Raw genomic sequence first — 27,623 nt, 5'->3', positions numbered from 1 at the left:
AAGACTAGTTTAAGGGCTTAGCTCTCATTCATCTCAATGAATTTTCGTTTCCGATTGAGTTGATGGTATTGTAGGTTTAATCTCTGCATTCAAAGTTTGTGCGTTTAGCCAGTCTTTTCAGTAACGCCCGTTAAACAACCGTACTTACAATAAATAATTACTGGAGCTTACAAATTGGTTCATTAAAAATTAAAACCTTCGATCTTGTTGAGTACTGAAAAATATCAGAAGATGCAATAGAGTTTTATCAAGTTGGTTGCATTTTCAGGCTTCAATTAGAAAACCGGATCGCCAAAGTGAATTTTTACGTCCGTGAGATTCGCGCTTGAACAGTGAAATTTTAAGAAATCAAGGCTATATTTAGAATTTTTCAGGGGGGGGGGGGAATTTTTGTTCGGAGGAGTTGGAAAAAATTCTTTACAAAACACAACAAAAATTTGTTTATATCTATTTTTGTTACTTTTTTAAAAATTAGATACAACTTCGGGATACCCTTCGGGTACCCCGGTCACCCTTTCGGTACCTTAGGGGTATCTTTCGAGGACAAGGGCCAAAAGACATTTAATACGTCCTTTACTAACTCGGCTGGTCAAAGTCAACGTCACTAAGGTTGGTGATCCCCCTCGTAACGCTTGAGACTGGTAGGTTCCTGACAATGACCCCAGACACTTTTGAAATCTTTATTGATGGTATGTATATGAACTATAAATAATTATTCCTTCTTATTCCAAATTGTGAAACTCATCGATGGCACCCTAAAACTACAAGTTACATCAAAAGAATCGTATTTTAATGCTGATTATACATTTCATCACGTTTAGTCTTACCCATCAAAAGTGGCGAGCCTGAGAAAACTTGCAACAAAAAACAAACAAACAAATAAACACGCATCCATGATCTGTCTTCTGGCAAAAAATACAAAATTCCACATTTTGTAGATAGGAACTTGAAACTCCTACAGTAGGGTTCTCTGGTGCACTGATTCTGATGGTGTGATTTTTGTTAAGATTTTATGACTCTTAGAGGGTATTTCCCCCTATATTTTAAAAAAATGCCAATTTTCTCAGGGTCATAATTTTTGATAGGTTAGACTAAATTTGATGATATTTAAAGTCAGCATTAAAATGCGATTCTTTTAATGTAACTATTGGTATCAAAATTCTGTTTTATAGAGTTTTGGTTACTATTGAGCCGGGTCGCTCCTTACTACAGTTTTTTACCATGAACTGTTTGATTGGCAAAACTAATCAGCTAAGTCTGACAACGTTTTTCTCACCAACCGGCGGTATTTGTGACATTATAATACGCTTTCTGCTCTTTGGCATAAGGAGTAGGGAATTCCCCCCCTCACTGATTTATAACAAATTTGTTTTAAGTTTAACATCACTTTATTTTTCAATTATGTTGATTCCCGAAGACAAATAAATCTTTAGAGAAAAGTTAAACATTGAATGTTTACCATACATTTTTAGCTTATTTTCTGCTGATTTTTATTTGCGTTGCTCATTTTAAATTTGGCACCTACTCCTATCAAAAACTGCATTATTATGGTCTTTTTCATTAAAAAGTAAATATCCCGTTTTTCCCAATTTGTTGATATATATATATATATATATATATATATATATATATATATATATATATATATATATATATATATATATATATATATATATATATATATATATATATATATATATATATATATTAAAGTCCTTACAGCTGACAAACGCTTAATCAGGAATCTTTTTCCAGTCAAAAGAGAACAAATAGATCTTAAAAAGCTCAAATTTAATCACAATAAGGAGGGGAATATATTGCCGTCAATTGCTCTTTGCTTGAACATACAAATTTTCCTGGGAATCTCTTCCATAACAGGACAATAAACCCTCGCGTTCCAGTAAACTAGTGAGGACAGACCTCCTATTCTTTGTTCCAAGAGGATAACAATTTACCATGAAGCCAGGTGTAGAGTTCGAGTTTGTTCCGCCCCCAAAAACGTATTGTGTGGAGGGTAAGAAGGGGGTAATATGTAAACAGCTAGGCGTCAATCGCAGGCATTCCTCAATTATGTTAGAGTGGATCGCTATATTCCCGCGGTCGATTAAACAGTGTATCAGCAACACAAAAGCGTTAAAAGCAGATGTAACAGGCTATACAACAATCCATTGTCTAATCATCAATGCTTTGTTCTCTTTCCGGAAAATAAAACACTTTAAAATGGTTATTTTTTATTACCGTCAAGGGTACGAGAATCGTTTATTAGCGACACTTAATCATGGACCCTCGTGATTTTCGCTGATTGATGGGACAAAGAATTTTCTAAAGCGTAAAAATATGATATTCATGCCCGGGATGCTGGGTGGTAATAACGGAAGATACCCCATTGTTTTAAACTTGGTCTAAGCTTTTATTTTTAGTATTAATTGTCTTTCAAAGATGAATAATAATTATCAATCAGCTTATTGAACTTTCAGCTTACAAGTTAGCCACTCATATACTTCTTTTTTAAATCAAACTAAAACAGTGCATTTGAAAAATTATAATAAATAGCGGCGAGAGCTTAAAACAAGCAGAATCGTCTTAGTATGAAAGGGAGCCCCGTACCTTCCTCAGCCCCCTGGGATATTCTTCAGTAATTTTTAAATTGGCTTATAATTCTAAATAGTGACGGAAGTGGAAGCCGCTGTTATCATTATATCCTGCCAGGGTGCCAGGCATATATATGGGGAAGGTCTTCGACCCCTCCTTAAAATCCATAGTTTCTTACAATTTCTCCCATTATTATCTAAGATTCTTTTATGTAATCCACGTATTTCCACCCTTTTTACTTCAATGGAGCGGGTTCTAGCCCATGGCGGCTAAACACGTTGTGTCATTCCATATAGTTGGGACAAAATAATAATGAGTATATGTGGCACATATCGCGAAACCTCTGCCAAAAGAAAGTCCCGAAATAATAATTATATTCTATTTTTGAAATGGAAAAATAGGTGACTACATGTAATTTGGAGAATAGGTTTCTCAGAATATACTAGTTTTAGTCTTTGCCACCCATTTTATGCTGACCTAGGAAGCTAAATTTTTTCATTGTAGTGTTTCTCTACCACGTTTTGTGTGTGAAAAACGGGTGAGATTCGTTTTTACCTTTAGACTCAAATTCACATCCCTTAAAGTGCAGCCAGAGAGGCTCCTAGGGTAGATGGCACATGTGGAAAATTATTCATAGTGTCCCCTCCCGACTCAAATATACACAAAAAAGCCGAATCAAACTGAAATATTGATAAAAGTGGGCCACCCCCAACCGTAGTGCCGTGGGCTACTTGCTCTGGTTGCCACTCCCTCCTTTGAACAGCTGTAAGTACAGTAGATAGGATGATTCGAACTGTCCCATTGCCCTCGACGGACTGAGATCATAAAGGGGGGAGGGGGAGTCTATCCTCAACTTAAAGTTGAACTTCTTTGTAGACACAGATACATTTGTGTCGTCCGCATTCTTATCTATCTCCTATTACATGGTTTTATGGATTATGCTCAAAATACCATGGAATCTGTAGATTTATCACATAGATTATGAAACATCCCTTAGAATAGTACCTTAGAATATTTTAATATGTTGGCTGTGCCAGTTCAAAAGGTATTTTGAGCAAAGGTATTTTGAAGTTGTTGTTTTTTTTTTTTTTTTAATCTGATAATCATAGCTTAAATACTTAAACTCAAGATACTCTACTGATGAATTCAATGGATTATCTTGTATATTATTTTGTCCTTTAGATACATAAAGCTAGTGTTTATTTGTGTTTTTTATGGTTATTTTATTTTACAAAATGGCTTGCTCTCTTTTTTCTTCCAAAAAAGTTAGAAAAAATCACGTTTTTGTATCAAACCACTTTTTGCAATATCTTTCACTTTAACACTAGGTTCTCATATACATATCCCACATGCAATTAGTTGTATTTCTTAACCATTCTTTTAAATATCTATGCAACAGTTACTTAATTCATTTATAACAATCTGAGATGGAATATTTTCAGCATCTCTTAGTATTTTACATTAGAACAGTATCAGCACACCAGCAACCAAGATGCTAAGAAATATAAAATGGAAATTACATAAGAAAAAAATGGAATAATTTATTCTTGCTACGAGTTATTCCCATTTGCTTAACGAAAAAAGCGTCTTGCAGTAAGATGCTATTTGACGACGAATCTATGGATGTATCTCTTAGAAATTTGACAAAACGTAAATTTGTTATAAATAGTTCACATAGTTTACGAAAACATAGTACCCGATAATGTGCCTTGCGTCACTCCACAAAAAATGGGAATCTGTAAGAAACCATTGAGCAAAAGGATCAATTATCTATTGAAAAACATATCTCTCTACTTATAGTTTCCCTTCGCGGATTGAAAGTTCTAATATTAAAATGTTTTTCTTTAAATATATAATTGTAGAGACAGAAGGATGAAGGAGAAAAAGTAAAAGAAACGGTAAGATAGCATAGAAAAGTCGAGAGAATAAGAAAGAGAGATAGAGAGAGAGTGAGAGGGATAATAAAGCCAAAGATAGTTTTATGAATAGACCATAGAAATAGTTGTAAATGATTAAAAGCGCGATTAGGGATCTAATTTAAGAAGCTAAACAAAGAAAAACCTTAGTCTATTTTACAATGAAATTTCACTGGGTTTCATTCACACGTAACAGCAGTCAATTAAGATTCAAGAGCATAAAACACACATAAGCTCTAATAAAAAAAGAAAATAGACCGGATGATTTCTTTTTAATTTAAAATTGAATGTTAATCGGGGCATCAAAATTAAATTAAATTGAATATTTAAAAAATCCAGTAGAGACAGTAAAACGAAAGAAAAAAAAGTAAAAACTAGAAGATAATGCAGAAAAAACCAGCAATTTAAATTTAATAATTTAAAAAAAGAAAAAAAGCTTATAATTACGCTAAAATTTGGCTATTTTATGACGATAATGCACCTTATGAGTGTGCTAAGTTTCAAACATTGTGTAATCACACAGTTTGTGTTATGCACAAAATATTTTACAAATACGTTTCGTTTTGGACAAAGCGAACCCTGAGAAAAATTACAAACGTATTTATCAGTGTTTTTCGCTGAATTAATCATCTCCTTGGACAAATATTCATTAGAAAATTCAAAAGAGAGATCTAAAGTGGCGTCGCGTAAGATATCCGTCTTATCTGCGTATGTTTGACTGTTCATTTGAAGTGCTGTTTTCAATTGTTACATAGGTAGCGTTAAATAATGGTTCCCCCAATAGACCTTTCCATGAACTCTGTGTTTAATTGTAATTGATTTTTGTAACTATCAGTGTTCAGTAGCCAAATGCAATTATTTAACTGCGTTTCAAATCGCTAACTTTATCCTATTGCAATTATTTGCTTGTTTTGCTTTAGCTCAATAAGCTGCAATTTGTCCTTTTACGGATAAAGAATTCTTGGAGCATTTATCTATTAGTGTAAGCTAATAATATTTTTGATTAGCTTCAAAGGCTCTATGAGCTCCAATAGTTTTTATTTTTTTTTTTTGTGAGAAAGTCTTTTATATTTCTAGGAAAAACAGAATTTTTTTTTACTGGCGAAAAATCATTTTTTGAAACTTATGTGTAAAATTTATATTTGTTCGTACAAAAACAGTTTTATAATAGGAGCCTTAGCAATTCCAATGGGCTATGTCACGCAACACAAACTTCACAGAATATTAAAAAAAAACGGGAAAATACGTTTCTATTTTTCCATTGTTTTTCAAAAACGTGGGTTAGACATAAAAATATTTTATTGGCCAGTTTTTATTGATATTACGATATTTGTCAAAATTACCATATTTTATATATAAAATAATTGGCACCACGGAAATTTTAGCCTAAGATTTATGTGTAATCAAATATTATAAACGAAATTTCAAATGTCATTTAGTCTCTGATTCGTTATTGAATAAAAAAACAAGTTTGTTTAACGGAAAGTAAGGAGCGGCATTAAAACTTAAAACGAACAGAAATTACTTCGTATATGAAAGGGGCTGCTTCCTCATCACTTTCGCTAATCACTTTCCTCATCTTTACGCTAAAGTTAGACTCTTTCTCTTAGCTCTACTTTTAAAATAGTAAAAAAAACTTTAGCTTAAAGAGCGGGGCGTTTTCTCGGATAATAATAGGATATTATTTAGCTTTAATTGATCATGTGGCAATTACTGAGAAAAGAAGCATCTCTGAGTGACTTTTACTATTTCCTATCGTAAATTATTGCTGCATCTTCAAATAAACTGTTTCTCTTTTATGATTTTTGCTTCTCAATGTTTATCCACAAAGTAATAAAATTTTAATTTTTAGGGGTAGCCAATCCAATGGTTTCAATGGGAGGATTCTACCCATCAGCTGCATATGGAAACTTTACAGCCGCAACTATGGCTGCAGCAGCTGCTCAGAGTGCAGCCATTAATGGCATAACTGGAGCTGCGCAACAGGTAATTAGTATTTTTAAGTTTGTAAAGTCTGTAGGGTAAACAAACTGATCCAAATTATTTGGTAACGATTAAATCCTGGGCTCTGGAGATAAAAGCTCCACCAAATACAGCGTAAAGGGTACAAGAAACTAAAGTGAAGGCCTATTCACAATGAGGTTTTTAGCAACATCGAAATTTTCTAGTGTTAATTTTATCCAATCAGATCTTTCACACGATTTTTGATTTCCTAAAAAATTCTAAATGGCTCAAAATAGCGTTAGCAAATTCTTGGTTTTAATTAAAATTTGATTGTAAATGACAATTAAAGAGTTGATCAATTGTAATAGTAACATGAAGGGGAGACGAACAAAAGTGGTGATGTAGGTGTCTCTTAGTGGAGGTGTGTCTTAGAAACATGGGAACGTAAACTAGCCAAGCCTTAAACTTTTTGTGGCCTCTAATGTTAAGTGAGTCTGGGCCGAGCTAAGAATCTAGCAAATCAGGGACTTGAAATTAATTTTAGTTTTTTAAACTATTTCAGAGTCGTACATTCCATTTCGTATAGCATTTTTAGCTTCAGAAGGCATTTTTTTTTCGGTTTCTAGACTTAAGTTACGAGACTGGATTAATACCAAATTTTTGAATTTAGAGAAATATTAAATAAAAAAAACAAGTTTTTTTAACTGAAAGTAAGGAGCGACATTAAAACTTAAAACGAACAGAAATTACTTCGTATCTGAAAGATGCTGCTTCCTCATCAACGCCCCGCTCTTTACGCTAAAGTTTGACTCTGTCTCTCAATTCTTCTTTTTAAAACAGCAAAAAACTTTAGCGTAAAGAGCGGGGCGTTGATGAGGAAGCAGCATCTTTCATATACGAAGTAATTTCTGTTCGTTTTAAGTTTTAATGTCGCTCCTTACTTTCAGTTAAAAAAACTTGTTTTTTTTATTCAATTTCTGAACGTTTTTGAATCAATGCATGTTTTGATTTTGGCTCTCCGCAGAGGAATAATTAAAACGAAATTTGCATTTTTTTTTTTTTTTGGCTAAATGGCTTTCTCATAATTTTGATCGAATGATTTTGAGAAAAAAAGAGCGGGGGAGGAAGCCTAGTTGCCCTCCGATTTTTTGGTTAATTAAAAAGGCAACTAGAACTTTTAATTTTTACGAATATTTTTATTAGTAAAAGATTTACGTAACTTATAAATTAGCTTACGTAAAGAACTTTTGTATTCTTATATTTTTATTACATATATGAGGGGTTTCGCCCCCTTGTCAGATCCTCGCTCTTTACACTAAAGCTTAAATTTTGCCCCAATTCATTAAGAATGACCCCAGAATCACAAAAGCCTTAGAATAAATAGTTGAAATTACTAAAAATACTTTAGCGTAAAGAGCGAGGTATTAGGAGGAGGTGAGCACCTCAAATGGGTAATAATTTCTGTTTGTTTTAAGTTTTAATGCTGTTCCTTACTTCCAGCTGAAAGAACTTTTTCATATTTATTTTTTCATTGTTTTTTTTTTAAATAATGCTAGTAAATCATGCACTCCCTTCATGGAGATTTTCTTCCCCCATGACAAATTCTCGATGGAAAGTTCCCCCAGCATATCCCCCTCTCCTCAACCTCTCCCCTAACCAAAAAAAATCCTCCTGAAAACGCCTGTACACTTCCCAATAACCATTACTATATGTAAGCATTGGTCAAAGTTTGTAACTTGTTGCCCCTCCCATGGGGACTGTGGGGGAGTAAGTCGTCCCCAAAGACATAGTTATAAGGTGTTTCGACTACGTTGAATAAAATAGCTATCTCAGCATTTTGATCCGTCGACTTTGGTAAAATAATTAGCGTGGGAGGGGCCTAGGTGCCCTCTAATTTTTTGGTCACTTAAAAAGGGCAGTAGAACTTTTAATTTCCGTTAGAATGAGCTCTCTTGCAACATTCTAGGACAACTGGGTCGATACGATCACCCCTGGGAAAAAAAAACAAAAAAAAAATTAACACGCATCCGTGATCTGCCTTCTGGCAAAAAATACAAAATTCCACATTTTTGTAGATAGGACCTTGAAACTTCTACAGTAGGGTTCTCTGATACCCCGAATCTGATGGTGTGATTTTCGTTAAGATTCTATGACTTCTAGGGGGCGTTTCCCCCTATTTTCTAAACTAACGTAAATTTTCTCAGGCTCCTAACTTTTGATGGGTAAGACCAAACTTGATGAAACTTATATATTTAAAATCAGCATTAAAATGCGATTCTTTTGATGTAGGTATTGGTATCAAAATTCCAGTTTTTAGAGTTTTGGTTACTATTGAGCCGGGTCGCTCCTTACTACAGTTCGTTACCACGAACTGTTTGATACTGCATGTTAATTCGCCCACCGTAAAACTTTACGCAAGAACATGTTAAAACATAACTCAGTAAAAATGTAGCTTAGGCCTGTTCTGTTTTTGTGGAATTTGACTAAAGAATTAATTATCAGAACTGAATTCTGATAATTAATCAGAAATTAGAAAGTAGTCGATAATGTTCAACTTTATGGTGGTTCGCAAACATAACTGTAGAGCTAGGCTATAAAATTGCAAACATTCGCAATGTTAAATAAATTTATATATTTCATATAGCATTATATGATTTGAAATAACGATTTTATGAAAAATGAAAAAATTAGGCATTGGAGTTAAACTTTAAAAACACAAAAATAAGCGAATTACTAGGAAAACAAGCAAAATAATTGTTAATACTTTAAGATTTTGGGGACAGGGGCCACAGAGCCAAACGTTCGTGCTTGATGTCTAATTTAAAAGAAATCTGTCTATGTCTTAAATTTAAAAGCTAAATACTAAACTTTAAAGTGCTGGATAGTTGAAAGAGCTAATCCAGAAAGGAACTTTAAAACTCTTTACAAATATTTGCGAAATTACTTTAGTGTAAAATGAAAAATGTGACGTTAGTTTCGAAGCTGCAAAAAGAAATGTGAAGCTATATAAATAAAGCTATAGATTACTCAATTTCAATTGCTGATAAATGTATTTTGAGAAATTTTGGATATTTAACATGCCCCGTAAAAAGAATGGCTAAGCCTTATTTTACTTTCTGGCTCTGAGCAAATAATAATAGAACTCTCACCACTGTTAATAATTTTCATAATTAAGATATATTCTAGCCACAAAGAGAAGACATTTAAAAACTACTTAAATTAGCACAAATTAGGGTCTAGAGCGTCCTATGGTTATTTATCTCTATCATTAAGCGACGAATTCTCTTTATATTTGTGGCTGATTAAATAAAAAAAAAACTAATTTTTTTAGCTGAAAGAAAGGAGCGACATTAAAACTTAAAACGAACAGAAATTACTCCGTATATGAAATGGGTTGTCCCCTCCGCAATCCCTCGCTCTTCACGCTAAAGCTTTTAATTGTTTTAAAAAGTAGAATATTGGCAAAGAGTCAAACTTTAGCGTAAAGAGCGAGGGATTGCGGAGGGGACAACCCATTTCATATACGGAGTAATTTCTGTTCGTTTTAAGTTTTAATGTCGCTCCTTACTTTCAGCTAAAAAAATTAGTTTTTTTTATTTAATTTCTGAACGTTTTTGAATTAATGCATGTTTGGTTTTGGCTCTCCGCACATAAATTATTAAAATGAAATTTGTAGATTAATTCTTTTTTTGGCTAAATGGCTTTCTCTTAGTTTTGATCAGACGATTTTGAGAAATAAGGGGTGGAGAAGGAGTTCGGTTACTTAAAAAGGCAACTAGAACTTTTAATTTTTAACGAACGTTTTATTAGTAAAAAATATACGTAACTTTAGAATTAACTTACGTAACAAACTTTCATAACCTTATAATTTTATTATGTATACGAGGGGGTTTGTACCCTCGTTAATACCTCGCTCTTTACACTAAATCGTAAGTTTTGTCCCAATTCTTTAAGAATGACCCCTGAATCAGGAAGGCCGTAGAATAAATAGTTGAAATTACTAAAAATACTTTAGCATAAAGAGCAAGGTATTTATCTCCTTCTAAATACCTCGCTCTTTATGCTAAAGTATTTTTAGAACCCCTCATATGCGTAATAATCTCTGTTCGTTTTAAGTTTCAATGTTACTTCTTCCTTTCATTTGAAAAAACGTTTTCATGTTTATTTTTCATTGTTTTCTTATAGTAATGCTAGAGAATCCTGCGCCCTTTTCATTGAATTTTTCTTCCCTTATAACAGATTCCTCCCAGGGAAGATCCTCCAACATAGCCCCCTCTCCTCAGCCCCACCCCCAAACAAAATAAAATCCCCCTGAAAACGTCTGTACACTTCCCCATAACCATTACTATATGTAGACACTGGACAAAGTTTGTAACTTGCAGCCCCTCCCCCAGGGATTGTGGGGGAGTAAGTCATCCCCAAAGACATAGTTATTATGGTTTTCGACTATGTTGAATAAAATGGCTATCTCAAAATTTTGATCCGTTGACTTTGGGGAAAAATGAGCGTGGGAGGGGGCCTAGATACCCTCCAATTTTTTTGGTCACTTAAAAAGGGCACTGGAACTTTTCATTTCCATTAGAATGAGCCCTCTTGCGAAATTCTAGGACCACTTGGTCGATATGATGACCCCTGGGGGAAAAAAAACAAATAAACACGCACCCGTGATTTGTCTTCTGGCAAAAAATACAAAATTCCACATTTTGTACATCCTACATCCTACGACTTTTAGGGGGTGTTTCCCCCTATTTTCCTAAATAAGGCAAATTTTCTCAGGCTCGTAACTTTTGATGGGTAAGACTAAACTTGATGAAATTTGTATATTTAAAATCAGCATTAAAATTCGATTCTTTTGATGTAGCTATTGACATAAAAATTCAATTTTTTAGAGTTTTGGTTACTATTGAGCCGGGTTGCTCCTTACTACGGTTCGTTACCACGAACTGTTTGAAAACCAAATATCATAACCTAAACATGTGGTCACTTAAAAAGGGCACTAGAACTTTTCATTTCCATTAGAATGAGCCCTCTTGCGAAATTCTAGGACCACTTGGTCGATATGATAACCCCTGGGAAAAAAAAAACAAATAAATACGCACCCGTGATTTGTCTTCTGGCAAAAAATACAAAATTCCACATTTTTGTAGATAGGAGCTTGGAACTTCTACAGTAGGGTTCTCTGATACGCTGAATCTGATGGTGTCATTGTTGTTAAGATCCTACGACTTTTAGGGGGTGTTTCCCCCTATTTTCCTAAATAAGGCAAATTTTCTCAGGCTCGTAACTTTTGATGGGTAAGTTGCTCCTTACTACGGTTCGTTACCACGAACTGTTTGAAAACCAAATATCATAACCTAAACATGTGCCACACTTACATAGTTTAAATTCTGCTCACTCCATGCTTGAATTTATGCCGGCTCTATAGTCCCCTAGCTGCCTGAGGGTTTCCATTTTCCAAAAGAATATTCATACCTTTAGTGCTAAAGAATGTGTCTTTGTCTGCATCTTGAGCACCTGGCATTGGCTTGGAGGTATGTTTAGCCCTCAGCAAGGGCCTGCCAACCAAACCATTATTGGTGCATATTTCAGCCTAGTTAGTTATAAATAAAGATTGATGAAATTAAACAAACAGTTTTATATTATGGTTTACAATCATGTATACAGCCATTTTGTATACCGTGTATGGTATTCAGCCATTTTCCATCCATTTGTGTGCTTAGCTTAGAAATCTGCTACCAAATTTTCAAATAGAATGAGCAATTAAGGGTCATCAGTAATGTGGCGCTGTGGAATGTTTGCTTTAGGTAAAACATATTTTATATAAAAAATCCTTTGGTTGCAACATAACAAAAACAAAACGATAAAAGATTTAAAACATTTATTGGGAAAAACATTTTATTGGGAAAAAATCTCAGTAGTGTTACACAATTGGTTGAATTTGGTTGAAATATTTTCAACCAAATTGCTCAGAACATCTAAATAAAAACACATTTTCTAACCAATTTACCAAACAAGTATTAATGGAAAACCACATTTATCTGTTTTAGGAAATTTCTTCGCAAAAATCGGAAATGAGAAATAGCCTAAATTTATTTTCTATGATGCTAAAGGATAGCCCGACTGTCATGTGCTGAAGTTGGCTCAACCCCATTGACATGTTTTTATTCTTCCTCGATCACTTTCATGAAGGTTTTTAAGGCTATAAAAGTCATAACAATTGGCTAAAAGGAATTTATACCAATTTAAGGGAATTTTTGTATTTGAATGATGGATTAAGTATGTTTGAACGAAGAAAAAAAAACATTTAAGCTATAATATTCATTTCCCAGTAACAAGCTAAGGGTTGTAGAAGTCTTAACATTCTTTTTGTTAAAATTAGTATTACTAATATTGTTATGGTTGATTCAAAACTGGGTCGACACTCAGGTCCCCAAGTCCCGTTGCTTTCACGCCGAAAAAAGGGAAAAAACTAGCGCAAACAGCCCGTGGACTTTTGTTGCCTCCTTTGGCTGTGCCATTTTGAGATAGGGATTGCCTATCTCTTTCTTTATTTATTGAAAAGCCCTCCTTGATATTGTCAAGGTGTTCACCATTGTTCCTCCCCATCCTGAGAACCCCCTTTAACCGTTTAAGGCTAAGCTAGTCAGGCAAGGTTCAACCCTCAAAGGAAGGGGAAAGTACCCCACCACTATTCAACCATCAGCACAAAGTTGTACCTGATCCTTAGAACTGGTATTAACAAGTGTACTTCTTTCTCCCACTTCAGATTGCTTCTTCTTGTATCCTTACTTGTTCCATGGTCGATACTCCATTAGTCCAGGAGTGTTGAAAATCCCTGTAAGACTTTGGCAGCCATTTGTGACTTCCATCTATCCAAAGTCAGCAGCGTATTCCACGAACCTCAGTGTCTGCCCAATGGTAAGACACAGGGTAAGATGGCCAGTGGTTTGACCCTGTTAATTTTTGTTACAAAACGCATTCAAAGTCGTTTATATACATTTTTGTTACTTTTTTAAGAGTCACTCATTTCTTGTGAAGGGGGGATCAAGCCCCCCATGGATACGGTCTTGGCTCTTGATATTATCAACGATTATTAAATAATCTTCTCTCCTTTTACCAGAAGGTTCTCATGCATTAGCATGTTATACTAAAATTGTTACCGTCTCAGTTGGCAACGACTCTTAACATCTGAAATATCCATCTTGGACAAATCGGATTTTACCATATGTAAACTTATCAAGCTGCGTGGCATATCCTTATTGGTTTAAACTGTACTCATTTGCATAAGCTAAAAATGATGAATTACATCTTGAAGTAAGATCATGCTGTTATCTAACAGTACTATTAGTTTTGAAATTTGAGATGAGAAGTGTTTTATGACCGGCGCCTGATACTTTAATTGCATAAAGAGATGCCGAACCAAGGTTTTCACTAACCTAAAAAAAATCCATGGTAGGCCTCTTAGATAGTTGACTTTTCGACGGATCTTCATCATAAGTGTTTTATGTTTAGTGCCTCAACTAGTGACTATATAACAGGAGGCTGTACTTGAATTACCACTCAACACGAAAATAAAATCCATCTTAGGCCTCCAAGATAGTTGATACTTCAGGGGATTTGGATGAGGAGTGTTTCATGAATGGTGTACAGTTATCAATAATGCAGAGACAAAACCACGGTTGTCATCTAACTAAAAAGAAAACTGATGGCAGGCGTCTCAAATAGCTTATACGTTGGGGGAGATTTGTAATAAATTTTATAACTTTTAAAGAGAGGATGAGCCAGGGTTGTCACCCAGCGAAAAAAATCTTTGGTATATCTTAGATAGTTGATTCTTCAGTGGATCTTCATAAGCAATTTCTTACGACTAGTACCTCATCAAGTAATTATTTAGAAAAGGCCAAAGCATGAATGCCCCTCAAATAAAAGGAAAATCTATGGCAGGCCTAAAAGGGAGTGATACTTCGGGAATCTTGATGAGACATATTTCATGACTGGTGCATCAAATCCATAAGAGGCTGAAGATAACTGAAGCTTTGGATATCATAGAGATAACTGAAGCTTTGGGAGATTTTGATAAGAAGCGTTTTATCACTGGTATCTCGATTTGTAAATTTTAAGAGAGGCTGAAACAAGGTGATCAGTATATCGAAAAGAGAATTTATGCTAGGAATCTGAGATAATTGATATATCTTTTTAAAAAGTGTTTAAAGACCTGCGCCTCAAGTAGAAATTAGATTACCATAGCCAGAACTGGATTTGCCATTCAATTGAAAAAAGAAATCCACAACATACCTCTGAAATTGTTATCTTCAGCCTAAAAAGAAATAATGTTGGAACTAGAAAATAAAAACGCCATTAATAAGAATTTACACTGCTTGTCTGGACCTAATGGGAATCGAAAGCATTATTTTACCATGTCGTAGCCGTCAAAGCCGAATGGTTAGCATGTCAGACTTGAGACCCTTGGTCCATGAGGACATTGGTTCGAGTCCTGGTGTCACTGATTATTTGGTGTGAACGGGGGTCAATGTAAGCTCAACCAGAGTCGGTCCACTTCTAAATGGGTACCTGGAGAAATCTGGGAAAGGTAAACACAAAGGATGTGCGGAAGCACAGGTTGGCCAAGAGATCTCTATTGCAGCTCTTGGCTGAAAGTTCATGAAACGGGTATCAGTGCAGCCGGTAGGGATTATAAAAATCTAATGCCATGTTCTTTACCTACCTTTACCTTACATTTTTTTTATCATGTTAATCCATTATTGCCCAAGACCAGTTAACGGTAAGATATTGCGATGGCTGAATTAAAGTAGTGAAACAGGGTTTTAATATAATAATTTACGTTGTCAAATATATTTTTCCAATAACGGTGTAACCATGGTGCAATGTTCCCACATGGCAACATTGGGCGTTAATGCTGTCCTTGGAACTGAAAGTCATGTATAGATACATTTCTTTTTTAACGTTTAATAGGAGTTAGTATGAAAGATAAATTAAAGTTGGGTGTGGAATTTCGCATTTACAAGTGCAGTCTGACACTCCGCACCCGAGTCGTGCATTTTTTTTTCTGAATACTTGGCATCGATCCTACGTCTCGGCTGTGACTATTGCATGAGTGGTTGATTTCTTGGGATAGATCTGCGGAGATCGTAAGCTTCCACTATGACTTGGACTGTAGGTTTCGTTCTGGTGAACGACACCATTTTTTTCCTCGGCGAAGCAGTCCAAAAGAGTTGTGTTTGCTGTTAGATATGTAGCTGTACTTTCTTTCTATTTTACAGCCAGAACCACTCCATCTGACCTGTAGTCTGAATAACCACTCTCCTTCTTTTCAATGACTTTTGTTTTCTTCAAGACAACATCCCTTCAAGAATTGCTGTAGCGTGACTGTGGCACGAAACTTATGCGAGTGAAATTGTGTGTGAACATCGTGACTTGTGAAGATATTGTCAAAGAAGACTTCGCGATGGGCTGATTTTTCAACTACAGACAGTAGATTTTTGACCAACTGTGGACCGAGGGGCGTTACTGGCTGTTACTCACTCTTCCCAAATTACAGATCGTTTTATAAGGATATCTATTAGAAAAAGCAAGCACCCATGCCTTGTATCCAGTCGAATCAGTTTTTCTCAGATAAAAATTTCGCAGCTATGAAGACCAAAGAAAGGTATCGTTTATCCGTCCACGGAATTTTTTTTTACAGAACGTCCCATATTGCTGAAGTTCAGTGCTTATGGCATCTACAAGTGGTCTCAAAGCCAGTTGCTTACCTAAAGCTTATTATTATTTTCAAAGCTTATGTTTTTTCTTTATCTTCAGAAATTTGTTGAAGCTCAAGATTTTGTCCAACTAAAAGAATGACTAGGTTGTCTGACTGGAACAGCACATTCTTTCACTGGGAAGGTGATGATATCCTGATTGTAGCACTATTCCCCAAAAATTATTATTTCCTATATAAGTAAAGTCTGAATCGTATTCTTCTAAAACGGACAAAAAACCTCAAATGCAGGTATGGTTATCATGACCTTGTCTATTAGTCTTGGTTTTGATTCTGATGGAAGATCTCTAGACTATGCTGTCTTTTTTAATGTTGGGAAATCCCTTGGTTTTTAATTAACTTAAAGACTTTTTAGATGTGAGTTTGGAAGACAGTTCTTGCAATACTGTTGGGGTGTTTTTGCAAGGACGGCTTGGTAAAATGTCGTCTAAGTCATCAGCAACCAGAGTAAAATTAGAAGGAAGTCTGGATTTTATTATGTTCTGCTGCATTGTCTGTTATGGAAATATGGGTGACATCAAGCTCTGTCATCTTTGCAACATCACATGGACGATCATTCAAAGTCTGTATTGTCCTTGCCCCTTCTTCTTCATCACTGATGACCCCCCCCCGTCAGGGGAAATTATGATTGAACAAATTTTTCATCGTCATTATATGGTTCGTATAGTACATCGACAGCTTCTTTAACAAATAAAAATCGTTTGTAACGATTCGTTTGGAATCTGCTAACTAAAATATACCGTCAATTCCAGATCCATATCACATTTTGTGGTACCAAAACGGCCAACTTCCCCAATTGGGTACACTTTTAGTTATCCGATTCTGTGTCCTTACTCTGTGGATCTTTTAATATAAACGCATTCTAGAATCTTAAGTAGGTAAGTACAGAGTTTTAAGGTACCAAAAAAAAAGATTTGTCATCTACTCACCTTTCGTGGTGTTTCACCCAAAACTAGTGATTAAAAAAAGTGACTTTTAGCTAAATTAAAAAAAAAACTGAAAAATTACCCATTACTATTTCAGAACATAAGATTCAAAGATGTTTCTGGTTAGCCCTGGATTTTTATGAATAGCTTAACGCTTGCCCAGACTGCTATCTTCTGGCAGTGTAGGTGAAAGTAGGTAGGTACAGAGTTTTAAGGTACCAAAAAAAGATTTTTCAAACACTCACCTTTGATGATAGTTCACCCAAAACTATTGGTAAAAAAAGTGACTTTTAGCTAAATTAAAGAAAAATCCTAAAAATTTAAGTGATACTGTTTCAGAACATAAGAATCAAGGATGTAGCTGGTTAGCCCTAGATTCTTATGAATAGCTTAAAAATTGCCTAAGCTGCTGCCTCCTGGCCAAAAAAAATTAAATGAGACATTCCCAAACGGGAATTTTGGACGCTAACGGAATAATTATCATAAATTAATATAAAGAAGGGATGAGGTTGGTGAATTTGAGGGTGGGTGAAGTTGAAATAAGCCTCTTAGCAAAATAATTTGGCCAAAATTAAATTTTTAGTGCATACAAAATGGTAACACGAAAGAGATAGGACATAAGCAGGGGAAGAGGTTCTTTGGATATGGAACTCCATAACAAACATAAATTGCATTCTTTTTCAATGTTTTATTTTATTTGATTTACCTGTTTTTTTTTAATTCCTGAAACTTGACTACAGGGATAAATATTTCTATATGTTCCTGATTCAAACCACCAACAGGCTAATGCATGCACCTTCTTCTCAGTATTTTTCAAAAATAGTAAAAATAGTTTTTTATTAGATTCAACTTCCTGTAAGACTTTAGACCCTGATAAGACCACTTAAAGTAATGAAACAAGACTTGTATTCAAGGAACCTTCAAACTTTACAAGCAAGATGTTAGTCATAGGAAGAGCTGAACCAACCTTCCAGGACACTAATGTTGACAGTACCTTAAATCTTTCCGCATAATGACAATGGTCCGCGTAGCCATGTGCGGATCCCCTAATTCTCTGCCTTCGGCTGGGATACTTGGTTGGGTGCTTGGTTGCAATACTTGGTTGGGGGCAAAGCATCCGTTTCTTCCCGTGTTTTTCACAGTATCCAGTCCCAATAATTTCATTCACATTGCAAAAAACTTAGAGTAGACGAAAATTTAGCCTTCTAAACAGGGATGAGGTCAAGAGACAAACTTCATTCAAGAAACTTCGTTTAGTTCGTTCCTGAGATTTTAATTCAACTAGGATCAATATTTGCATAATCAATGAAAACCCATTGTTCACTTCACATGCCCGATCCCGATTTTTCTTTTAAGTTTGGGGTTTATAAAAAAGAATAAGCTCTATTTATTTATGCTTTAAATTTCAGGCAAACTTCGATCCTGTATCTCGATATTCCGCCGAGGCTGAGCGGTATCGTGTTGCTGCTGCTAGTTTTTCATCTCCAACCATTCCAAAGACTTATCAGGAAGACGCCAATAAAAATTATTCAGATATGTCAAAGTCATTTGTTGATTTTAAGAGTGGAACTTATGGAAGTGACATTTCAAGAGGTAAGGCTCTTCTTTCAGCCTAAATATTTTCTGTTTATGCATTTTTACTTATTTCTAATAAGCTTGAAAGTATACCACACAAACTTATGTGCAGTTAAGTTTCAAGCGACTATGGTGAATAAAAAAAGGGTTACGCAACAGATAAGAAAATATAACAGTTCAAAATAGGGATGAAACCTTTTAATAGACAGTGAAACAAATATAAAATTTTAACTGAATATTTCGGACACATATACAGTGTCCATCATCAGCATATGTGTCAAAAATATTCAGTTAAAATTTGTATTTGTTTCACTGTCCATTAAAAGGTTTCATCCCTACTTTGAACTATTATATTTTCGTTATAGAAAGGCAGTGTGATCTTCGAAGTTATCTAAGATAAAAAAAAGAAAAAAAAGTACAGGACAACGCCTCAAGCCAAGGTATCTTTGTTGACTAATCCGTTCTGTCTTCTCCTGCATTGTTTAATTTTAGTTATGTTTGGAAGCCTCTGCTTATCTCCAAAGGCATTGCATTTGTTTGAAGGTGTTACAGATATAGCTGAGAAATCAAGCAACTGATGTCGAAATTACTTTGCTGCATCTGGCATACCCAACAAAACCTCCCTTACAAATGCAACTTGTTCATAATAACAGTCAAAAACCTCAAACTTTTTTTTTTCGCTCTCATGTAAAAATGCATCGAGTGTAACATGAAGCTGTGCGTAATCCCTTTGAAAGGTTTCAACTAGACTTGCTATATTTTTCCCAGAGGAAATTGTACAGGATAGTTTTGGGTGAAGCCTTGAATAGTTCGGGGTAGAAGAGGAGCTTGCATAGCTGAGTTGGTCCTGGGTGGCTTAGTGCTGCGGTAAGTTGTTAGTAATAACGTTAGTACATTTTTAGGTGTTCGTTTAAATGGTCGTATATCATGCAGTATGTTATACAGAAATATGAATTAATCCCTATTTCTAAGACCACGACGAAATAGTAGGTAATATTGCTATGCCAATGCTAATAAATGCTAAATTTTGAAGAAAATAGTGCTTTCTGGCCTTTTATTTGAGGTCAAACGAAAAGAAAACCATCTCTAAATGGGGTTGGCCCCTTTGGGAGCTGTCTGTGGTGCTGCCGACTTTGACAGAAAAGCTTGCGTAGCTTGATTTCACTAAGAGAGAATTCGCTTGTGTGCCTTAATGAACCCTAATGTCTTTGTGGCATTCATCCGACTCTAAGGCTCCCAACCATATTTTAAGGTCTTATCATCTCTCTATTTAAGGTCTTATCATCATCACCATATTTTAAGGTCTTATCATCCTCTTCCGCATAAAATAGCTTTCTCCGTACAAAGAACTATTTGCATATATCAAGGTCAAACACCCAAATAAGATTTTTAGGTCTTTTCCGGTTCCCTTCATTATCAATGTTTCCTGCAATAGCATCTTTTATATTACCAACGTTGCCTTTGCTTAGAGTTTGAAATTTCTTTGAGAAAATTTGACAAAACATTTAGAAACTTCGTCGAGGGATAATTCACTTAAGTCAGATACCATTTTACATTGCTCAAGAAAATTCAAGAGTAAGTACAAATAGCTGCCATTCAGGTTTGCATAATTCAGGCTCCTATCAGCCTGAATACATGTTGTTACAGGTTGTATTTTTTTGATTAAACTATTCAAAATGGTCGTAGAGATTAAACTACAGTTTTATTGGAGGAGACTTCAGAAATCTCTTAAATCAGTCTTGGAAACCGCCAACTTCTTCATAGAATGAACACGAAGTATTTGTTAGTTTTTGAGAAATGAGTTGTTCTTATAAGCTAAGATTCTCGAATTGCTTAAGAAATACCCTGGCTGCTTTTTTAATTTTTTTTTTCCTTTTTTTCTTAGCAATGTTGGTTCTTCTTTTGTTTTGACTGTTTGAAACCGAAAAGAAATTTTCTTTCTTTGTCCCAAATTTACTCTTTAAAAAGAAACAACAAGAGCAATGTCTTAATAAGTAAAAGTGGTATTACTGTCCATGTAAAGTTTTCCCCACATCTTAAGACAGTTAACTTCAGAGACGTTTAACTTATCTTTGAAGACAAGAAACTCTGAGCTAAGCATTTATAAAAACCTAAGATCTCGAGGAACGGCGTAATTTTGTCCAAATCCTGGGGGGGGGGGGCAAAGTTTGATCCGATTTTCCCAAGTCAAGTGAAAATGACCAAGTGTGAAATGAAGAACGTGGCATGTAGTACCATAAGGGAAAAGGTTTACTAAAAAAAAGTATCTGTTTCTGTAGATACTTGAACTATGTAAGTCTACATTAGTTTTGACATGATTTTTAAAGATGCTAAATTTCATGAGGATGGAGGGTAAACCGGGGTCTGATGAGTCAACTTGAATTTAGGGAGAGCAGTTGCCCCTCTACCCCATCGCAAATTACGCCCCTGATCTAGAGCCAAAGATTTTTTTTTAGTAAATTACTTGTCCAGGGGCCCTTGTTTTGATTGGGACTATATGTTACTAATTAAATCACTATGCTTCATATTGATTTCTGCCTAAATATTGCTACCCATTACATTACCTGAAATCAGTTTAGCCAAGAAGGTTGTCACGTGTTGGCAAATATTGTGGAAACATACGATATTCCATGGACAGAACTCACTGTTTTTTTGTTTTTTTTTTCGTCCAACCAACCTAAAACGAATATATATCCTTTGCAAATATCTTTGTTTTGCATTATCTTTGTAACTATAATAGGGACAACTCCCTCTGGCATCCTGTGCGTCCAACATACCACTTGCTCAGAACAGTTTAAGCCCCGTCTTCATTATGGCTTTTTCTCAGGCGAAGTCGGCCGTGTAAAAACAGTTTCTTTAATCGAAAAACACACTTAAAAAAAATCAAATGCGCCTGATTTTTCTTTTTTCCAGCCTAAAAAAATACCAATGAAAAGTGGGACTTCCTGAAAAAGTAAAAAACTACGGGCAACTTCGCCTGAAAAAACCATATTGAAGACACGGCCAATATATTTCCCAACTATCAAATAATTTGGACAACTTTCCAATATATTTACCACTAGCAAATATATAGGATGATTTTCCAATTTATTTGCAAATCCGAGCGTGATTAACAGTGAAGCTTCTGAAAGAACCTCAAAACAACCATTCTATTTTAATTCAAAAAAGTGGTAAATATCCTTTACTCCCAAACCACATCCTTTCGAGTCTTGTTTTCTCGAATCTCATATCCTACTGTACAAAATTCCGTGAAAGATGACAACAGTATTGGTGTGTGTGTGTTTATGCAAAAATAAAACAAATACAAAACTCAAAGAAATCGGACAAGGAGGGTTGGGTGTTGGATATAGTCTTGAATATATGTTTATTACAGCAAAGTAGTCTCTAAAATGAAGGAAATTGGGGAGAATCCAGATTCAAAGCTAAATACAAAGCTACAGATTCAAAGCCAGATACAAAGCTAAATCATGCAGTTATATGACGGGGGTGCCATTGGGACTAGTCCGTCCAGATCTTGGCATTTACCTATCGCTTTCACATTTTTTCTATACTTCTTATTCAAATTGCTTCTTTTCATTTCGTTTAACCACCCCAAATTTAAATTCCTGCGAAAGTATCAGGCTTCCAAGTCCTAAATAGACATGGGATAGCTTTCTTAAAATTAGAATTGCCTATCACATCCTTAGTGAGAATAAAGAGGACACGAGCTGCTCAGTTGTCTCAATCCTATGAAAAGACATGAATAGATATGAATAGACTACCTTGCTGGAATTAGAATGGCGAGAGAAATGTGTCGTTTTATTCTAATCCAAACCTAGTTTGGACACTTTATAACTCAAAAATTTCTTCCATAATTTTTCCTACTCGTCTTGTATTTTGGACGGCGTGCTCCCCTAAAAAACTTCATTTATACTTTGTCTACGTAATCAGCCACCCTAGCAAACTTCTAACTAAAAGAATCGTTAAATTCTCGAACTTCTTATTTTTGTCTGTCCCATGAGGACAGTAAGGGGGGAATAAGCCAATTACATTAATTGGGGTTTTGGAAGTGATATCCGTAAAAGTAGAATTTGGCGGAACGAGATTTGGGGAGGTAAGATCTGGCTGTTCTATTAGCAGCTAAAGAATTGTCACTAACAACTTTACCAAACGCCTAACTTTTGAAAAACAGCGAAATTCGTTGCTATGTGTATATTTTGAGTTTTTTAATTTAAACTTTCATATAAAAATGCAAACTGTTTTTCCGTATAAAAATTTTTGTTTTCTTAACAGGATATCTTGAGGCGCAGAGGGCATACATGGATGCCACAGCTAAAGCCTATCTCGACTCATCACGAATTCCAAGTGACTCGCCCATCGATGTTAAACAAGAAACCTCAACAACAGCGTCACATTTCCAATCAACTGTAGATCCGCTTACTTCTTACTATTCTCAACAGTCGACAAATACTACTTCAGCACTATCTGGAATTGTACCTTTGTCATTACCGCAGTACGCACAGAGCTACCAACAGCCCCCGGGGGAGTACCGACGTCCTTTACCTGTTATATTCTAGTTTATATTCATAGTATCTTAATTATATCTCTATTTGGTAATTACTGCAAATTTAATGGCAATCAATCGGTATATAAAATAATGCCATTTCAAGTTTATAAAACTTTCCTAAGTTCAAACAAAGACCTAGGCAGACTTTGCAGGGTCCGGGAATAATGTCTGTTTTTGTGTCGTCTTTTCTTCCACGTCCTTAAAAATATAATTTGGCCTATCTTTCTGCTATCTAAATGCCTCCCCAATTGATACTTCAACAAAGGACTAACCCAACTCCTTGCCGCCTGGCTACGTCATCAGTTCATACTATATGAGTTCAAACATTCTTCCAAAGATCAAGTTCCATTATGATTTTTGTACTGCAAAAATGTTTGCCTATGGTAGAAATGACGAATTCCCCCAAAAAATTGCTGGGTAATAATAAAAAAATATTAATAAAAAGTATAAAATAAAAATATAACATTATATATTGAAAATTATATGATTATATTAACTACTTGAACTTAACCGTATTATCATAAAAGTTAATTACGTTGGTAATATTAAAAAATGCTACCAAAGAATATTAATAGCAAAGATATAACCACTGTTTCATTTTTAAGATAAAGAGAAAATTTGTAATTTAGGAATATTTTTACAAAACAATGGGCAAAAAACGAAACACACTCATCGTCGTCAAAATGTAATTTTTTACTTTTAACCTTATCATTTTCTTCCATGAAGCTCTTTGCTATCTCTGAAACTAGGGACTTTAATCACACAAGCTAATGACATGGTTCAAAAGGAAATATTATCAGTGAATTCAGACTAAATGTTTCATTAAATCCCAAAGTTTTCACAATATTCGAGGTTTTTTCTATTTTACAAATTTAGATGCCTTTGAACAAGCCCCAATCCTCTGTGAGGGATTTTCTGAGTGCCTGCTCGTAGCAGACATTTCAGCTTTTTGAATTTGAAGAAAATATCGAATAGAGACATTTTTAGGTACTGGCGTTCCGAATTTTGTTCCTACCTGTTTGATTCGTAGTATACCCATGTTAGATTATTTTGTTGTTCTCAACATTGTGGACTTATTTGTGAATGTATTTTTCTAGCAATGATTGTACCATACTTCATCCGCGTTTGCCAAAAAATAGCTACAAATATAAAAGCATATTTGGATATCCTACAGAGTGGCCGGTGTTAACCCCCCCCCCCGGCGATTGACCCTGAAAATACCCTCCCCCCGAAAAATACCTCTCCCCCGTGGAAAATTCCCTCTTGTGTGAAATACACCCCCGATGGAAAATACCCCCTCCGGAAATTACCCTCCTGCGGAATATACCCCCCCCCCCAGAAAATACCCACCCCCTGGAAAATACCCCGTCCCCCTCATGGAAAATACTCCCTGGTAAATATCCCCCAGAAAAAACCCCCCACACGTGGAAAATAAGGCTTTCCGAATTTGAGAATATTATTTGAGTTTTGTTTTTATAATTTCATTAGGGGGAAGAAATTTTTTTTTTTTGTGTATTATGCGGCACTCATTCAAGTTTACGCGGTGTGCAAAACTCGAAAACAAACTATTTTTTTTGTTTTTTTTTTTTTTAGTTTCTTCGTTACTTTAGAAACAAATTTGGGCTATAGCTTTGCACATTAGGGTAAAGTATTGCGGGTCTGTATGCAAAATGTGTTAGGTAGAATTCTGCATATTATGAAGTAAGGATAGTTTTTTGACTTCAAAATGTCCAATTATATTACCAACCTCCCCCCCTTTATGCGCAAATATAGAGCCCAAATAATACATTTATATATTTCCCATACATTCTATCACTTGTCTTTGCCTCGCGCTAAGCTGAAAGAAACTAACCAAGAAACCGGCTTGCTCTCGCGTTTACACAGCGTAAACTTGAGTAAGTGACGTATGATACCCAAGTACAAAATTCCTTCCTCCTACGGAGATTAAAAAAACAAAACTCAAATAAAATTATTAAGTTTCGAAAGACTTATTTCCCACGGGTGGTATTTTCCAAAGGGGGTATTTTACGAGGGGGGGGGGGTTACACGAGGGGTATTTCCCGGGAGGCTATTTTCCAGGGGATACTTTCTAGGGGGGGAATATTTTCCTAGGGGGGTATTTTCTGCGGGGAGTATTTTCCAGGGGGATATTTTTGGCGCAGGGGGGTATTTTACGGAGTATGTTTTCCGGGAGTATTTTTCAGAGGGGGGTAAACGCTTAGAACCTCCTGGAGATCAACAATTCTAAGGGAATAGGTTAATTTATCTCATTTTCATCATTTAAAATAGCATGCGGTTATTTTAAACCGACTCGTCCTCGCATCAAGTATGGTTGTAGTAACTAATTTTTTTTTGCCTTTATTATTCCAGCCACAACTTTTTACTTTTTTTCACTTTCCTAATTTTCGGTGAAATATTCTTTTTTTTTTTATTGAGTAAAAAAATTAAATAGCACCTAAACATTGGCTGCATCTTGAAGTTGATTTGAAAAGAAGTTTTTGTCATTGCCCAATAGAATATAACTACGGGATTTTTTTTCTTTTTTTACAACAAATAATATTTAGGCATTGAGCTCTTGATTCGGAGTAGTTAACGTTTTATTTTTTTTTTGTTATATAAGTGCTTTAAAAATGTTTATTAATGCGAAGTTTACATTTTTTGCATGTTACCTAGTGAGCTTAATTATTTGTATGGAATGGATTCCAATTAAAAGTTTACGACAGAAACTTCGTTTTTTAAAATTTGTTGAGCGATTAGTGATTCAGGTTTGAGAAAGCTGGCAGTTAGTAAATTTCAGCGATTTATTCAAGAAATAATCCTTTTATCACCTGTTTTTGGAAAAAAGAACAGTTTTGTCAAACAATTTTGTTTGTCGAAAGAAATCATATGTTAAATCAGAATCGTATCCATAATTTTTCTTTTTTTTGATGGGGGGGGGGCGTAGGGTGTTTAAAAAAGATTGTTGGGTGGGGGGTACAACAAAAAATACAAAAAACGCATCAAAATTTGTTTATATTCATTTTTGCTACATTTTTATGAGTCGGACAAAAAAGGAATCGGGGAGGGAGTGCTCAAACAACAAAGCTCACCCCTGGATACAGTCATGTGTTAAAGGTACGTTTTAAATTGATAAAGTTTTACCGACTGACTATAAAGTATGAAAACTTAAGATCCGACTCATGAGAATGGTAACTTCTATTTCCATCCAACGATAACTACCTTTCCTCTTTTTAAATGTTAACTAAGTGACATATTTGTTCACATAGAAAAAAAAACAATTTATTAGCAGTTAAGAGAAAGAGTCAAACTTTAGCGTAAAGACCGGGGCATTGAGGAGGAAAAGCCCTTTTCATAAGCAGAGTAATTTCTGTTCGTTTTAAGTTTTAATGTCGCTCCTTACTTTCAGTTAAAAAAACTTGTTTTTTTTTAATTTAATTTTACCATATAAGGATAAGACCTTTGTTAACGCTCTTCTATCAACAGAATCGAACGCTTGCTCATAATCCGCTTGCTCATAATCGATAAAACTGAGGACCAAAGGTGTTTGACAACAAAGGGACTTCTCAATTACTAATCTAAGAGTGAAAACTTTATAGACGGAATAAATCTGCGAAAATCAATATTTTTAATTGTTCGTGTTCAGAAAGCCAAGTTCGAACCTGCATTAATTGAAATACACTCAGAAATTAAATGAAAAAAACAAGTTTTTTTTTAGCTGAAAGTAAAGAGCGATATTAAAACTTAAAACGAATAGAAATTAGTCCATATAAGAAAGGGAATGTCCCCTCGTCAACGCCTCACTCGTTACGCTAAAGTTTTTATTGTTTTAAAAAGAAGAGTGGCGACAAAGAGTCGAAATTTAGTGTAAAGAGCGAGGCGTTAAAGAGGGGACAGCCCCTGACATGTACGGAATAAGTTTTGTCCGTTTTGAGTTTTAATGTCACTCCTTACTTTCAATTAAAAAAAAATTGTTTTTTATTTAGTTAAAAAAAAGCGTGAAGCAGAATGGACTTGAAGCAATTCATGGACGCGGTTTTAATTTCTCATCACAATAAAATCATTTTCGTATCATTCATTAGTGGATGTTTAGCTTTATTACGTTCTATCCTAATATTCTATAACCTAATATTCTAACCTAATTATAACCTAATATTCATCTAATTGTATATTTATCTACCAATCCTGAATTAATTTTTTAAAACTGACTTAACATACTTTTTAACAACAACAAAATACGTTGGAAATGCGTCAGAAAGATTCAAAAATAGAATTTGTACCCTTATTTTGAACCCAAACTTAGAAAAAGCTTATGAAATATTATTGTTTTTCTTATCGACAAAATCAGC

General features: G+C 34.9%; 1 protein-coding gene across 1 annotated transcript in view; it reads left to right on the top strand.

The window, feature by feature from the left end:
• LOC136037038 (transcription factor Sox-3-like) overlaps nucleotides 1–26,003 on the top strand; it is a 36,976-nt gene extending 10,973 nt beyond the window's left edge. The window contains exons 3-5 of the mRNA XM_065719455.1: nucleotides 6,361–6,494; nucleotides 18,566–18,749; nucleotides 23,004–26,003. Coding sequence (XP_065575527.1) covers nucleotides 6,361–6,494; nucleotides 18,566–18,749; nucleotides 23,004–23,287 — 602 coding nt within the window. The 3' untranslated portion in view covers nucleotides 23,288–26,003. The remainder of the gene's footprint in view (nucleotides 1–6,360; nucleotides 6,495–18,565; nucleotides 18,750–23,003) is intronic.
• The last annotated feature ends 1,620 nt before the right edge of the window (nucleotides 26,004–27,623 follow it).

Source organism: Artemia franciscana, chromosome 16 (assembly GCF_032884065.1).
Source record: "Artemia franciscana chromosome 16, ASM3288406v1, whole genome shotgun sequence".
Classification (NCBI taxonomy): domain Eukaryota; kingdom Metazoa; phylum Arthropoda; class Branchiopoda; order Anostraca; family Artemiidae; genus Artemia; species Artemia franciscana.
This window is presented reverse-complemented; position numbering and strand designations above follow the sequence as displayed.